Genomic DNA, 16,288 nt, shown 5'->3' with positions numbered 1-16,288 from the left:
CTCTCTCTGCTCTCTCTCTGTGTCTCTCTCTGTCTCTTGCTCTCTCTGTCTCTCTCTGCCTCTTGCTCTCTCTCTCTCTCTGCCTCTTGCTTTCTCTGTCTCTCTGCCTCTTGCTCTCTCTGCTCTCTCTCTGTGTCTCTCTCTGTCTCTTGCTCTCTCTGTCTCTCTGCCTCTTGCTCTCTCTCTCTCTGTCTCTCTCTGTCTCTGCCATTTGCTCTCTCAGTCTCTCTCTGCTTTTTGTTTTCTCTCTCGGTCTCTCTTTGCCACTTGCTCTCTCTTTCTGTCTCTGTCACTTGCTCCTAAGTTAATCTTTCTCGGTCTCTCTGTGCCGCTTGGTCTCTCTGTATGTCTCTGCTGTTTGTTCTCTCTGTCTCTCTCTGCTGCTTGCTCTGTCTCTGTCACTTGCTCTTTATCTTTCTCTGTCTCTCACTGCCGCTTGCATGTCTTATGCATTATGCTGAAGAAAATGAACTTCACTTTGTGCTGCGTTGCCATGTTTTGAATGACCTTAGACATAAGTTAATTGCACAAAAATATTTAGGGCACCATACTTTATTTTGTCTTGACATGCTTATGTCATCAACTAACTAAACTATTATAACGCAGTTTGCTATTTACTTATGTTATACAAGGCTTTTGAATTTGGCAGTTTATCTTCTTTGTTCATGGACGGCAACTCCCACATTCACTCATATGTACACGAGTGGGCGTTTACGCGTATGGCTGTTTTTATCCTGACATGTGGGCAGCCATACTATGTTTTCGGGGGTGTGCATGCTGGATATGTTGATGTTTCCATGACCCACCAAACGCTGACATGGATTACAGGATCTTTAACATGTGTATTTGATCTTTTGCTTGTGTATACACACGAAGGGGGTTCAGACACAAGCTGGTCTGCACATACGTTGACCTGGGAGATCGGAAAAATATCCACCCTTTACCCACCAGCCACCATTCACGAGATTCAAACCTGGGACCCTCAGATTGAAAGTCTAACGCTTCAACCACTCGGCTGTCACTCACTGTATTTTGTAGTTATTGTTATTATTAGTTGTGTATTATTGAATTTGTAGATATCAGTTGCAGTTTATCATTTAGTTTTGTCATGGGATGTTGGTCCACTCTCACTTGTTCATGAGGGGGCTTGGTCTTTATTGAATAAACTATTGTATCTCTGCCTCTTGCTCTCTCTGTCTGTCTGTCTTTATCACTGCTCTTTATCTTTCTCTGTCTCTCTAAAGCTGTGTTACTTGCTGTCTGTCTGTCTCTCCTCCTGTCACTTGCTGTCTCTCCCCCTAGAAACGGAGTATGGCTGCCTACATTGTGGGGTTAAAACGGTCATACATGTAAAAGCCCACTCGTGCATGCATACAGGTAAATGTGAGAGTTGCAGCCCATGAATAACAACTCTCTCTCTCTCTCTCTCTCTCTGTCTCTGTCTCTGTCTCTCTCTCACACTCTCACTGTCACTCTCTCTCCGTCATTTGTAGTCTCTCTTTCTCTCACTCTCTTTGTGTCACTTGCTCTGTCTTTCCCTGTCTCTCTCTCTCACTGTCACTTGCTCTGTCTTTCCCTGTCTCTCTCTCTCACACTGTCACTTGCTCTGTCTTTCCCTGTCTCTCAGTCTCACACTGTCACTTGCTCTGTCTTTCCCTGTCTCTCTCTCACACTGTCACTTGCTCTGTCTTTCCCTGTCTCTCTCTCTCACTGTCACTTGCTCTGTCTTTCCCTGTCTCTCTCTCTCTCACACTGTCACTTGCTCTGTCTTTCCCTGTCTCTCAGTCTCACACTGTCACTTGCTCTGTCTTTCCCTGTCTCTCTCTCACTGTCACTTGCTCTGTCTTTCCCTGTCTCTCAGTCTCACACTGTCACTTGCTCTGTCTTTCCCTGTCTCTCAGTCTCACATTGTCACTTGCTCTGTCTTTCCCTGTCTCTCTCTCTCTCTCTCTCTCTCTCTCTCTCTCTCTCACTGTCACTTGCTCTGTCTTTCCCTGTCTCTCTCTCACTGTCACTTGCTCTGTCTTTCCCTGTCTCTCTCTCTCACACTGTCACTTGCTCTGTCTTTCCCTGTCTCTCAGTCTCACATTGTCACTTGCTCTGTCTTTCCCTGTCTCTCTCTCTCTCTCTCTCTCACTGTCACTTGCTCTGTCTTTCCCTGTCTCTCTCTCTCACACTGTCACTTGCTCTGTCTTTCCCTGTCTCTCTCTCTCACACTGTCACTTGCTCTGTCTTTCCCTGTCTCTCTCTCTCACACTGTCACTTGCTCTGTCTTTCCCTGTCTCTCTCTCTCACACTGTCACTTGCTCTGTCTTTCCCTGTCTCTCTCACACTGTCACTTGCTCTGTCTTTCCCTGTCTCTCTCTCTCACACTGTCACTTGCTCTGTCTTTCCCTGTCTCTCAGTCTCACACTGTCACTTGCTCTGTCTTTCTCTGATTCTGTGTTGCATGATGTCTCTCTTTCTCTCTGAGTCGCTTGCTCTCTTCCTTTTTCTGACCCTATGTCACTTTTTTTTCGCTCTCTTTCTCTGTCTGTGTCACTTTGCTTTCTCTCTCTCTCTCCCTCTCTCTCTCTTTCTCTCTCTCATGCATGTAAAGAATCCTGTAATCTGAGTCAGTGCTCAGTGGGTTACAAACAGTATGACTGTCTACATGGCAGGGTACAGAACTGACATGACATGCAAAGGCCCACTCATTGAACAATAAATTGAACGTGGGAGTTGCAGTCCCATGAACACGGACGAAAGAAGAAGAAGAATGCGACCTGAGTGACAGCAGACTGTATGGTCCATCCACAGGGAACACAGAATGTCTGGTGGAGGCCCAGATGCTGCTGGAGCCTATGCAGAAGAGGAGCAAGGTCATCCAGAAATCCCGTTTCCCCCGCGAGTGGCTTGGCAGGGAGGAAGCTCCAGGCATCAAACGTCTGGTGACAAACAGCAACATCAGCCACGAGGATCGCAGGATAAAGAGTGTGTACCTCCTGCCCTGTGTGTAGACTGTGTCATTTTAACACGGATGAGTTACAGTGTGTACCTCCTGCCCTGTGTGTAGACTGTGTCATTTTAACATGGATGAGTTACAGTGTGTACCTCCTGTGTAGATTGTGTGTCATTTTAACATGGATGAGTTACAGTGTGTACCTCCTGTCCTGTGTAGATTGTGTGTCATTTTAACATGGATGAGTTACAGTGTGTACCTCGTGCCCTGTGTAGACTGTGTGTCATTTTAACACGGATGAGTTACAGTGTGTACCTCCTGCCCTGTGTAGACTGTGTCATTTTAACACTGATGAGTTACAGTGTGTACCTCCTGCCCTGTGTAGACTGTGTGTCATTTTAACGCTGATGAGTTACAGTGTGTACCTCCTGCCCTGTGTAGACTGTGTCATTTTAACATGGATGAGTTACAGTGTGTACTTCCCACCCTGTGTAGACTGTTTGTCATTTTAACGCTGATGAGTTACAGTGTGTACCTCCTGCCCTGTGTAGATTGTGTGTCCTTTTAACATGGATGAGTTACAGTGTGTGTACCTCCCACCCTGTGTAGACTGTGTGCCACATCAGCACTGATGAGTTACACAGTGTGTACCTCCTGCCCTGTGTAGACTGTGTGTTGTATTAACCCTTTCACTGCCAGTCAATTTAGAGTACAGAATTCCCTTGTGGTATAAACACAGAAAAAGACAATGGCTAAGAATAGCTGGTGATTCCCTCTTTGATGTACAGAAAATATTGTCTATCCTACCACCGAACATTAAGAGCAGTAGGTTCATGGACAACAGACCAATGAATGGCCACTTTTCAGTGACACGGATCCTCTACCATGCCTGTGCATAAATGCGAGCTTGGCGGTGAAAGGGTTAACACTGATGAGTTACAGTGTGTGTACCTACCCTGTGTAGACTGTGTGTCGTATTAACACTCATGAGTTACAGTGTGTACATACCTCCCACCCAATGTAGACTGTGTCGTATTAACACTGATGAGTTACAGTGTGTTACCTCCCACCCTGTGTAGACTGTGTGTCATTTTAACACAGATGAGTTACAGTGTGTACCTCCCACCCTGTGCAGACTGTGTGTCATTTTAACACGGATGAGTTACAGTGTGTACCTCCTGCCCTGTGTAGACTGTGTGTCATTTTAACATGGATGAGTTACAGTGTGTACCTCCCACCCCGTGCAGACAGACTGTGTGTCGTATTAACACTGATGAGTTACACTGATGAGTTACAGTGTGTACCTCCTACCCTGTGCAGACAGACTTGTGTGTCGTATTAACACTGATGAGTTACACTGATGAGTTACACTGTGTACCTCCTACCCTGTGCAGACAGACTGTGTGTCGTATTAACACTGATGAGTTACAGTTTGTACCTCCCACCCTGTGCAGACTGTGTGTCGTATTAACACTGATGAGTTACAGTGTGTACCTCCCACCCTGTGCAGACTGTGTGTCGTATTAACACTGATGAGTTACAGTGTGTACCTCCCACCCTGCGTAGACTGTGTGTCATTTTAACACTGATGAGTTACAGTGTGTACCTCCTGCCCTATGTAGACTGTGTGTCATTTTAACACAGATGAGTTACAGTGTGTACCTCCTGCCCTATGTAGACTATGAGTCATTTTAACACTGATGAGTTACAGTGTGTACCTCCCACACTGTGCAGACTGTGTGTCATTTTAACACAGATGAGTTACGGTGTGTGTACCTCCCACCTTATGTAGACTGTGTGTCGTATTAACACTGATAAGTTACAGTGTGTACCTCCCACCCTGTGCAGACTGTGTGTCATTTTAACACGGATGAGTTACAGTGTGTACCTCCCACCCTGTGTAGGCTGTGTGTCATTTTAACACTGATGAGTTACAGTGTGTACCTCCCACCCTGTGTAGGCTGTGTGTCATTTTAACACTGATGAGTTACAGTGTGTACCTCCCACCCTGTGCAGACTGTGTGTCATTTTAACACTGATGAGTTACAGTGTGTACCTCCCACCCTGTGTAGGCTGTGTGTCATTTTAACACTGATGAGTTACAGTGTGTACCTCCCACCCTGTGCAGGCTGTGTGTCATTTTAACACTGATGAGTTACAGTGTGTACCTCCCACCCTGTGCAGACTGTGTGTCATTTTAACACTGATGAGTTACAGTGTGTACCTCCCACCCTGTGCAGACTGTGTGTCATTTTAACTTTGATGAGTTGCAGAGACTATGTACCACCTGGCCTGTGTAGACACTGTATCATATTAACACTGATGAATAGTTGAAATCATAAAAATTGTGTTCCACCTGCCCTGTGTGTAGACTGTGTGTCATATTTAATTGATGAGTTACACATATTGTGTGCCACCTGCCCTGTGTAGACTGCTGTTTGTTCGCTTTTTTTTATTTAGCAACTGTCCACAATAGTGATTTTAGACAAGAAAACCACCTCCTTCCACATCCACCCATGTCTCAAGTCATCACTACTTTCCCTAGGATATTCCTCTTTCCTCGGGCAAAAGATCAATGTCAGATATGAACACACACTGACAGTCCTACAGGCACTCACTCAGCTGTGAAAAAAGTATCTCTTCCCCCTGCAGATTCTTCTCGAGCCAAGCTGGCTGTCTGCAAGGGAACCATCCGGGCCAAGTTCCAGAAGCTGGCTGGCTTCATCGACCTTGACCTTGGCCTGAACGCGACCCCTGTCAAAGTCTTCTTCATCCCTGCACGAGCGGAGAATGTGGAACCGCATCATGCGGGAGCCCGTGTTCAGTTCCACCTGGCCTTCACTCTGGACAAGGGTTATGAAGCCTATGAGGTAGGTGGGGGCTGTCCATTTTGAATATTTCACGTTGTAACCAGCCTGTGTGGCAAAGTGGTCTGCATCGCGGACTGAGGGCTGGGAGGACGTGGGTTGAATTCCAAGCGATGGTGGGGTTTTTTTGGCTTGCAGCTGGCTCCAACCCAGAGTTGAGTATGCTATGGGCTTAAATGGGAAGACTGGGACCACACAGTTGAGTATCACCCGCTACACGGATGCTTCTTAAGGTGTGTTGTATAATTTCCTGACCAACACTGCAAGTGTCTGTATCTCTTGGGGCTGGTTGACGCCAGGATATTATCATGACAGGAAGCATAGAGCACAGCCTTGACACGTAGTCCCAAACCTAAATGGACCTCCACAGCAGCATTGTCATGATCCTCCTCCTCCTCTTCCTCCTCTTCCTTCATCATCTTCAACATGTAATAAAAAGCCCCAAATTATGTGGCCTTTCATGCCTTGCTCTCATGGTGACCTCAGTGTTGATACACCTCCACTTCCGCACTTGAGGTGAGTCTTGTCAAGGTCTTCAGTGTTGGCAGATTCATGGGGCACTGCCGTTGGAGGCACATGGTGGCGGGTTCCACTCTGGGAGAGACGCTTACAGTCTGGTTCCGCGACTAAGTCATTATTGTCATCAGCGGGGGGCATAGCAGGTGATGTCCTAGGTACGTTATATCAGAACAGGCACTACCAAACGCCACCAAGTGACTCAGCAGCAGTGCAGGGTCTCCTCTGGTGTGTGGCCTCCTGGTGACCTAACATCGATGGTTCCTTGTGGACTGCCGGCCCTAGGACTGTGACAGACGAACCTGGGTGTGGCCGTGTATGGGGGACTTGGAATGAGCGGCGTGGGAGTAATGCCACTGAAACAGTGCAGATGATGGGGCAGCAAAAAAACAAAACAAAACAAAAAACGTTATTACAGATTGTCCATGTTATGAATTTGAATGTGCTCATAGTACACCAGCATCACAATGAAACACAAGGTAGAGCCTATGAGGTAGGTGGGTGATGATAGACAGTGAGTTGTGAACCAAATTCCAAGACTGCGGCTTGTCCATTGTGAATACTTTATTTGGATGAGACGATAAACTGAGGTCCCGTGTGCAGCACGCACTAGGCGTACTGATAAAGAACCCATGGCAACAGGAGTGTTGTCTTCTGGTGAAATTCTGTAAAAGAAATCCACTCTAATGGGAACACACACACGCACGCACGCATGCATGCGCGCCTGACGAGCGCATTGGGTTATGCTGTCAAGCAACTGCCAAGCAGATGGGGTGTAGGCGTATATGGATTTGCCCGATGTGGGACACCTTTAGAAACTGAACCTGAATACTTTGTTATTGTGGATTGTCTGCGTTATGAATATCTGTGTGTGTGCATGGCACATCAACATCACAGGCCAACAAAATGAGAACCATGAACCAGTCCATGACGAAGTGCCAGCACCAGCATCAGAATGAATGAAACACAATGCAGAACCATGAACCAGTCCATGACGAAGTGCCAGCAGCGTCAGAATGAATGAAACACAATGCAGAACCATGAACCAGTCCATGACGAAGTGCCAGCAGCGTCAGAATGAATGAAACACAATGCAGAACCATGAACCAGTCCATGACGAAGTGCCAGCAGCGTCAGAATGAATGAAACACAATGCAGAACCATGAACCAGTCCATGACGAAGTGCCAGCACCAGCATCAGAATGAATGAAACACAATGCAGAACCATGAACCAGTCCATGACGAAGTGCCAGCAGCAGCATCAGAATGAATGAAACACAATGCAGAACCATGGACCAGTCCATGATGAAGTGCCAGCAGTGTCAGAATGAATGAAACACAATGCAGAACCATGAACCAGTCCATGACGAAGTGCCAGCAGCGTCAGAATGAATGAAACACAATGCAGAACCATGAACCAGTCCATGACGAAGTGCCAGCACCAGCATCAGAATGAATGAAACACAATGCAGAACCATGAACCAGTCCATGACGAAGTGCCAGCAGCAGAGTCAGAATGAATGAAACACAATGCAGAACCATGAACCAGTCCATGACGAAGTGCCAGCAGTAGAGTCAGAATGAATGAAACACAATGCAGAACCATGAACCAGTCCATGACGAAGTGCCAGCAGCGTCAGAATGAATGAAACACAATGCAGAACCATGAACCAGTCCATGACGAAGTGCCAGCAGCAGCATCAGAATGAATGAAACACAATGCAGAACCATGAACCAGTCCATGACGAAGTGCCAGCAGCGTCAGAATGAATGAAACACAATGCAGAACCCAGAACATTAACTGAAAAAACAGGAGGGGGAGAGCACTCGGCCGGTTAGACATACTCACATATAGTCACAGCCAAAACACACATACAAAAAGAAAACCACTTAATCACGCTTATGCACGTACACACAATCAGAGTTGCATGACAGTAAGCTTATAATACGCACGCATGCACGCACACGCACACACACACACACACACACACACACGGAATTCAGACATGAAAACATGGAATAACAAAAAGTAAAGTCATCTTCAGGGTGCAGCAAAGATCAGATTTTTAATTCAGGCCTGTTTGTATATGGTAAAACAAAAAACAAACAAAGCGAGAGAGAGAGAGAAAGAATTGTTAGGGGGAAATGGTGGTGGTGGTGGTGGATGCAGGTGATTGAACAGAAAGTAGAGTTTGTCAGTCCCTCCTCCCACAACCTTCCTCCACCCCACCCCCCACCATGGGCATTGTTGCGCCTCTGTTGTGTGCCTGTATGCATGTTCAGTTATCCCCCCCCCTGACCCCCTCCTGTCTTTCTTCCTAGCGCTAGCGAAGAAAGGAGAGTTGATGATGATGACGATATGAGTACTTATGTAGTGCCCATCCTCGGTCGGAGACCAAGCTCTAAGCGCTTTACAAACACAGGGTCATTTGCACCACAGGCTGCCTGCCTGGGTAGAGCTAGAGCCGACAGATAGCTGCCGTTTGGGTGCTCGTCATTCATTTCCTGTCAGTCAGTCAGGCTTCAGTTACACACACATAGTGATACACACTCTTACAGACATGTAACATTTTATGTGTATGACCATTTTGTTCATTTACCCCACCATTTAGGCAGCCATACTCTGTTTTTGGGTGTGTGCATGCAGGGATGTTTTCGTTTCCATAACCCACCAAACAATGGCATGGATTACAGGATCTTAAACGTGTGTTTGATCTTCTGCATGCATATACACATGAAGGGGGCTCAGGCACTAACAGGTCTGCACATAGGTTGACCTGGGAGATGGGAAAAATCTCCACCCTTTACCCACAGGCGCCGTTACTGAGAGTCGAACCCGGGACCCTCAGACTGAAAGTCCAACACTTTAACTACACGGCTATTTTCAGCTTGTAGTGACTGACACGGGCCCCTTTGGGGCTGCCCTTTGCCCACCTTTGCAGGTGAAGTTGCTGAACCGCTATCAGTGCCTGCACTGTCCCCAGAGTGTGGAGATGACCTGGGAGCAGCAAGAGGTCAGCTGCCCCAGCTGTCGCAACATCGTCACCAAGAACGAGCACTCCCTCGACCTCAGGAGGACGGTGTTGGAGGGGGAACCAGGGAACTGACTGTTCTGTTTGTCTGTCGGTGGGTGGGTCTTCAGAGAGTTGATTTCAGGAATGGATGATTCTGGTTTTTGTACTGATGGGTTTTTTTGTTGTTGTTTTTTATTTTGGGCGTGGGGTGGGGGAAGGGGGTTGTTGCTTTTGTTGTTGTTTTTTCCCTGGGTCACATGATGATGGTGGTGTTGGAACACACCGTGCCGAGCACAGTGTGAAAAAGTGCAGGGGACAGAACTCTTTGTTACTTGAATTGTTGGACTTGCAGCATGGTCGCAGTACTTTTTGGAATTTATTTTTGATACTGTTATATATATATTTTTATTTGATGTGCCAGATGGACTGTGTGAATGAATTTGTGATGGTTTGTTTTGTTTTTTTCTTTCCAAAAAAAAAAAGACTAATGATTTAATGAAAGGAATATTTTAACATGACTTCCCATTCGAGGCATGTGTCATATATACATATATATATATATATAATTTTTGTTTGTTTAGATAGAGAGACAGAGGCGCACACAGAGAGAGAAGCTAAAACATCTGTATAGTTTTGTTGTATGTTTTTTAAATATTCTTGTGTTGATCAGGCTCCCAGTGTTGTGTATATAAAAAAAAGATATGTGTGTTGTTGTTGTTGTTTTTTTATGTGTGTTTGTGTGTAATTCTATATATCAAAATGGCCAAATTCCCCATTAAAAAGAAGTAATTGAATACCAGTGACCTGTTATGAATGTTATTGCTTATTTGGCCTTTTTATGCATTTCTGTATGGTTCTGAAGGGGAGGTGGGGGGGGGAGGGGGGGTGTTTGTGTTTTGTGTGTGCAATTTTTCGTGGTAATTTTGTATTTGTATTTGTATTTCTCTTTTTATCACAACAGATTTCTCTGTGTGAAAGTCGGGCTGCTCTCCCCAGGGAGAGTGTGTGACTATACTACAGCGCCACTCATTTTTTTGTATTTTTTCCGGCGTGCAGTTTTATTAGTTTTTCCAATGAAAGTGAATTTTTCTACAGAATTTTGCCAGGAACAACCCTTTTGTTGCCATGGGTTCTTTTACATGCGCTAAGTGCATGCTGCACATGGGACCTTGGTTTATCATCTCATCCGAATGACTAGCGTCCAGACCACCACTCAAGGTCTAGTGGAGGGGAAGGAAATATCGGCGGCTGAGCTGTGATTCGAACCAGTGCACTCAAATTCTCTCGCTTCCTAGGAGGAAGTGTTACCTCTAGGCCATCACTCCACTTGGAAATATGAAATAAGCAGAAATGCTGATGTCCTCACCACAGCCTTCTCTTATTTGCTTTAACTCTTTCACTGCCATTGGCGACTTTAGTTGACTAGACAGTACACCACCAGAGGCAACTTCGATGGACATGGAGGGGTCACTGATGTTGATAGGACCATTTTTCACATTGTAACAAAGCTTGACAGCTGTTTACATCTGTCATCTGCCATCAAAATGTGTAGTTAAAGTGTTCATCTGTTATCAAAATGTGTTGTCAGAGTGTTCATATTTCAAATTGTGTTGTTACAATGTTGTCAAAATATCTAGTTCACCATGTGAATTTTTTTTTAAGTGTTCATATTTCAAATTGTGTTGTTTCAATGTTGTCAAAATATCTAGTTCAGCATGTGAATTTTTTTTTTCTCTCTTGCATTGAAGGTTATATTTCTTATCTTGAGATATTATCATCATCATCATTACCAGAATGTGTGCACATTCATACATATCACTGTAGACGAAGTACACCATTAACATAGTAAACAATTACAGAGTACTACAGCAACAGTTCACTTACAAGGGTATTTCTGGTTTTTTTCACATATAAAGAAGAACAACAAACAAACAAGAAAACAAATAAATGAATTTAAAAAAGACGGAGCCATACAAATGAGTGCTCCTCGAAGACTGGACCTGTTCAAGAGGATTTACACTAATAATTAACTTGATGAATAAATTGATAATTAATCAGTCAACCCGGGGTATCCCTGTACAGAATATGCTGGATTTTCAGTTCGTGTTCCTTCATCATTACATTCAAACCGAACACCATCTTCATATCCCATGAAATAACTGCTTATTCAGAACCCTTCTACAGGGTTGCTGATCATTCTTACAATTATTTTATTGAGATTCATGTTTCAAAGATACCAGTGTAGGGAAACCATTTCCTCTGCAATTCGTTTGAAGATAATTCATATGTTTATCAACCTTGTACCGTTCACTTAATTCTTTCAGAAACATTTGTATATTTCGTTTTCTTTTGTTTAGTCTGTACTTATATAGAAAAAAAAAATCCCAAGTAGAATAATTAAGTCCAATACTTCATTGGTTGCAATGAATTTTTGTTGTTGTACCAAATGGTATAAGATCAGTATCAAACAATGATCTGTTAACATGTGTACATTTTTTTCTCTTAGAATATATTCTAGTTCTTCCCAAAAGGATTGAGAGTAGTGACAACTATATAGATACTATTCAATTGCATCTTTCTCATTGTCACAGAAATTGCACCTGTTGCTCTCTGCAATACTCTTTTTCCTTAATATGCTGTTAGTCTCTAAGATTCTGTAACATAAACTGAAGAAGACAGCAGAATTGATGACATATTAGATCTTATCCTATTACTTGGAAAATTCTTCATATACAGGTGCAGAATAAACACACTTTGACCAAATATCCAAACGTTGTTGACAGAAATAAAGATAAGATACAAAACTGAAAAACACACACACCTGCTGAATATGTAAAATCACGAATTGGTTATAAAATGGCAGCTATACATGAACTTAATAGAATAATGAATTATGTCAAAATAGTGCCTTACTTTTCAGTGCCTTATTGCCTTAATTTGTTATTACTCAGTTGAGATATATGTTTGTGAATGTATATATTTGTGTATGTGTGTGTGTGTATACATATATATATATATATATATATATATATATGTGTGTGTGTGTGTGTGTGGTGTGTGTGTGTTTTCACATTAGCTCTGCCTTTTTCGTGCTTTGTCTTGTGGTGATGTGCCAGCTTGCATCTTGAGTGTATCATATTACCTGTTTAGATAATGAAAAAATGAATTTAGACATCTATCAGAAGATGTTACTTATCTGTTCATATAAAGAAAGTGTCCTTAGTTTTGTCCTTGTATCTTTTTTGTTGTTGTTTTTTGTCTTTGTCTTTGTCTGTCCTTCACTCAGTTTCGTTGTTGTTCTTAGTTTTGTTTTCCTTTGTAGTTTGTGCAGAAAACGAGGGAAAGGGTGCAGGGTATGCAACATGTATATCCTATATCATTATATATATGTCCAGTGTCTTATTACAGATCTTTTTTCTTATCTATGCATTAATCTGTTGTGATGTATTGTATCTGTATTTAGTATTAAAATTTTGTGCATTGTAAAAAAAAGAAAATGATAAGAAAGAAAAAAGAAAGAAACGAATGAATTGAATATTTTTTTAAAACTTGAAAATGCTTTAACTGCTCGGCTATCACGCCCATCCTTTATTGTTTTGATTTCTTTAACTACCCCTTCCCAGTCCGCCAGTATATTTAATTTTTTGTCCCAATTTATGAACGGTTTGATTTCAGATATTTCTATGTCCTCAGGTAAAACGTTGTATGTTATAGATCCTTTTCTCACACTGAGTAACAAATGCACTGTTTTTGTAAATGCGTCACTGTTATTGTCAGATATCATAATGTTTTTCCTTTTGTACTCTTTAACTGATTTCAGGCACCTTATCAATTCCAAAAAATGTGCATTCATCCTGAATTTGCCTAACATTTCTGCGTTAGTGAAGAACTCACTTTTGCTCTTCATCAGATTCTCCATAAAACAGTATTGTTGTGCACCATGTGTTTTGATTGACAACCTTTGGATTAATCTTGAATTTTCAGTATGAAATATTGGTTTGGTTAATGATTTATCACCTTTTTTTTTTAAAACATACCTTTTTACAAAATTTTGTATATGCTGAAAAAACATTGTTCCAAAATGTGTTGAATTTGCTCTTTTGAATCAGTTTCGGACCAAACATGTGAATATCATTTACTTTGGTGTTTAAAGGTCCGTATGACTTTATTATTCCTAATTTTACCAAACTTCCAATTTATAACAGCTTGCTTTAAACTTTGAAGCCATGTAATCAGAGTTAGTTTGACTGGGAACTTGTGAGACATAGGGATAGAGCATTGTTTAAGGACCATGTCCCTCGTTGTTGACTTAATGGCTGACAAAGTGAAGAATTTAACACAGGTGCCCGTGGTCGGCACCGATGGCTTTACTGTTGACAACACCCTTGTTCTTAAAGAGGTGTTTCTTTAAATTGGAAAGTTTGGTTCTTCCACTGTTGTTGTTGTGAGCACGTGTTGAATGTACAGTGTTGTTTGCTGTGATGTTTTTTTAAAAAAGCTGTGGCCAGATTGACATCTTCCCCCCCCCCCCCCCACCCCCGCACCCCTTTTTTCTTTTAAGAAGAAGTGTCTTGGTTTTGTTTGTTGGTTCATGTTATTGACCTGTGTGGTGGTTGGTAGGGGGGTATTCTGTCTTGGTTTTGTTGGTCGGTTCATGTTATTGATCTGTGTGGTGGTTGGTAGGGGTGTATTCTGTCTTGGTTTTGTTGGTCGGTTCATGTTATTGACCTGTGTGCTGGTTGGTAGGGGGGTATTGTGTCTTGGTTTTGTTGGTCGGTTCATGTTATTGATCTGTGTGCTGGTTGGTAGGGGTGTATTGTGTCTTGGTTTTGTTGGTCGGTTCATGTTATTGACCTGTGTGCTGGTTGGTAGATGGGTATTGTGTCTTGGTTTTGTTGGTCGGTTCATGTTATTGACCTGTGTGCTGGTTGGTAGATGGGTATTGTGTCTTGGTTTTGTTGGTCGGTTCATGTTATTGACCTGTGTGGTGGTTGGTAGGGGTGTATTGTGTCTTGGTTTTGTTGGTCGGTTCATGTTATTGACCTGTGTGGTGGTTGGTAGATGGGTATTGTGTCTTGGTTTTGTTGGTCGGTTCATGTTATTGACCTGTGTGCTGGTTGGTAGGGGGGTATTGTGTCTTGGTTTTGTTGGTCGGTTCATGTTATTGATCTGTGTGCTGGTTGGTAGGGGTGTATTGTGTCTTGGTTTTGTTGGTCGGTTCATGTTATTGACCTGTGTGGTGGTTGGTAGGGGTGTATTGTGTCTTGGTTTTGTTGGTCGGTTCATGTTATTGACCTGTGTGGTGGTTGGTAGGGGTGTATTGTGTCTTGGTTTTGTTGGTCGGTTCATGTTATTGACCTGTGTGGTGGTTGGTAGATGGGTATTGTGTCTTGGTTTTGTTGGTCGGTTCATGTTATTGACCTGTGTGGTGGTTGGTAGGGGTGTATTGTGTCTTGGTTTTGTTGGTCGGTTCATGTTATTGACCTGTGTGGTGGTTGGTAGGGGTGTATTGTGTCTTGGTTTTGTTGGTCGGTTCATGTTATTGACCTGTGTGGTGGTTGGCAGGAGGGTATTGGTGGTCTTCACTGGTTGGAAAAAATTGGGAAGGTGTCTTGTACTTTTTATTAGCAGCACAAGTTACTGTGCTTGTTTCTTTTCCTGTTGAAAGCTTTTGCCCTTGTTACAATTTCAGTATGCTTCCTTTTTTTAAAATAGCTTTTGTAATTTGGATACATTTTATAATTGTATGTGTGTGTGTGTATATATATATATATATATATATATATATATACACACACACACACACACACACACATATTTTATTTATTTGTTGAGACATCTTGCATATATATATATATATATATATATATTTGTCTTTCTTTTTTTATCACAACAGGTTTCTCCTTGTGAAATTCAGGTTGCTGTCCCTGGGGACAGCGCGTCGCTACACTACAGCGCCACCCTTTTTCTTTTGTATTTTTTCCTGCGTGTAGTTTTATTTGTTTTTCCTATCAAAGTGGATTTTTCTACAGAATTTTGCCAGGAACAACCGTTTTGTTGCAATGGATTCTTTTACATGCGCTAAGTGCATGCTGCACATGGGACATTGGTTTATCGTCTCTTCCGAATGACTAGCGTCCAGACCACCACTCAAGGTCTAGTGGAGGGGGAGAAAATATTGGCGGCTGAGCCGTGATTCGAACCAGCGCGCTCAGATTCTTTCGCTTCCATATATATATATATATATATATAGAGAGAGAGAGAGAGAGAGAGAGCTTGATACATAGCATATTTTTCATAGTTTGTGAAATACAAGGGATGTTTTGTTCACTCGTATCTACAAGTGGGCTTGTACATATATATATATATATATATAGAGAGAGAGAGAGAGAGAGAGAGCTTAATACATAGCATATTTTAAATACTTTGTGATATACAAGGGGTGTTATGTTCACGCATATCTACAAGTGGGCTTGCATGTGTGTATATATATAGAGAGAGAAAGAGAGCTTAATACATAGCATTTTTTTCATACTTTGTGAAATATATGGCATGTTATGTTCACTCGTAACTACAAGTGGGCTTTTACTTGCATGACCATTTTTATCTCCACCATAATTATAGGTTAGGCAGCCACAAATCAATTTCAGGGGTGTGCATTCTGGTGTGTTTGTGTTTCCATAAACTACCAAATACTGATGTGGATCACGGGGCTTTTAATGTGTGTATTTGATCTTCTGCATGTGTATATCATCATACACAAAGGGAATTAGAGCTAGTATGTCTGCATGTTCGTTGACCTGGGCAATCAGAAAAGTCTTCACCCTTAACCCATTAGACACTGATACGGAGATCAAACCTGGGACTTGCCTTGTCAGTCTGTGTGACATATCGGCTTCAGTGTGATGAAGAACGGAGTCATGGTCGGACTGCTGCATGATTTTGCTGCA

General features: G+C 42.7%; 2 protein-coding genes across 7 annotated transcripts in view; one reads left to right on the top strand and one right to left on the bottom strand.

Annotated features, from left to right (window-relative positions):
- The window catches only part of LOC143277199 (uncharacterized), a 35,181-nt gene extending 23,294 nt beyond the window's left edge, over window positions 1-11,887 (top strand). For all 6 annotated transcript variants that reach the window (XM_076581980.1, XM_076581979.1, XM_076581983.1 and 3 more), the window contains 3 exons: window positions 2,800-2,973; window positions 5,594-5,811; window positions 9,267-11,887. In XM_076581980.1, the coding sequence (XP_076438095.1) occupies window positions 2,800-2,973; window positions 5,594-5,811; window positions 9,267-9,431 (557 nt within the window). In that variant the 3' untranslated portion in view covers window positions 9,432-11,887. The remainder of the gene's footprint in view (window positions 1-2,799; window positions 2,974-5,593; window positions 5,812-9,266) is intronic.
- LOC143277200 (uncharacterized) lies at window positions 9,915-15,107 on the bottom strand. The gene has a single exon (XM_076581984.1). The coding sequence runs from the start codon at window positions 14,874-14,876 to the stop codon at window positions 13,746-13,748; it is 1,131 nt and encodes a 376-aa protein (XP_076438099.1). The 5' UTR covers window positions 14,877-15,107; the 3' UTR covers window positions 9,915-13,745.
- Window positions 15,108-16,288: the final 1,181 nt, after the last annotated feature.

Source organism: Babylonia areolata, chromosome 33, assembly GCF_041734735.1.
Source record: "Babylonia areolata isolate BAREFJ2019XMU chromosome 33, ASM4173473v1, whole genome shotgun sequence".
Lineage (NCBI taxonomy): Eukaryota > Metazoa > Mollusca > Gastropoda > Neogastropoda > Buccinidae > Babylonia > Babylonia areolata.
The sequence above is the reverse complement of the archived record's forward strand: the minus strand, read 5'-3'. Positions and strand labels throughout refer to the sequence as shown.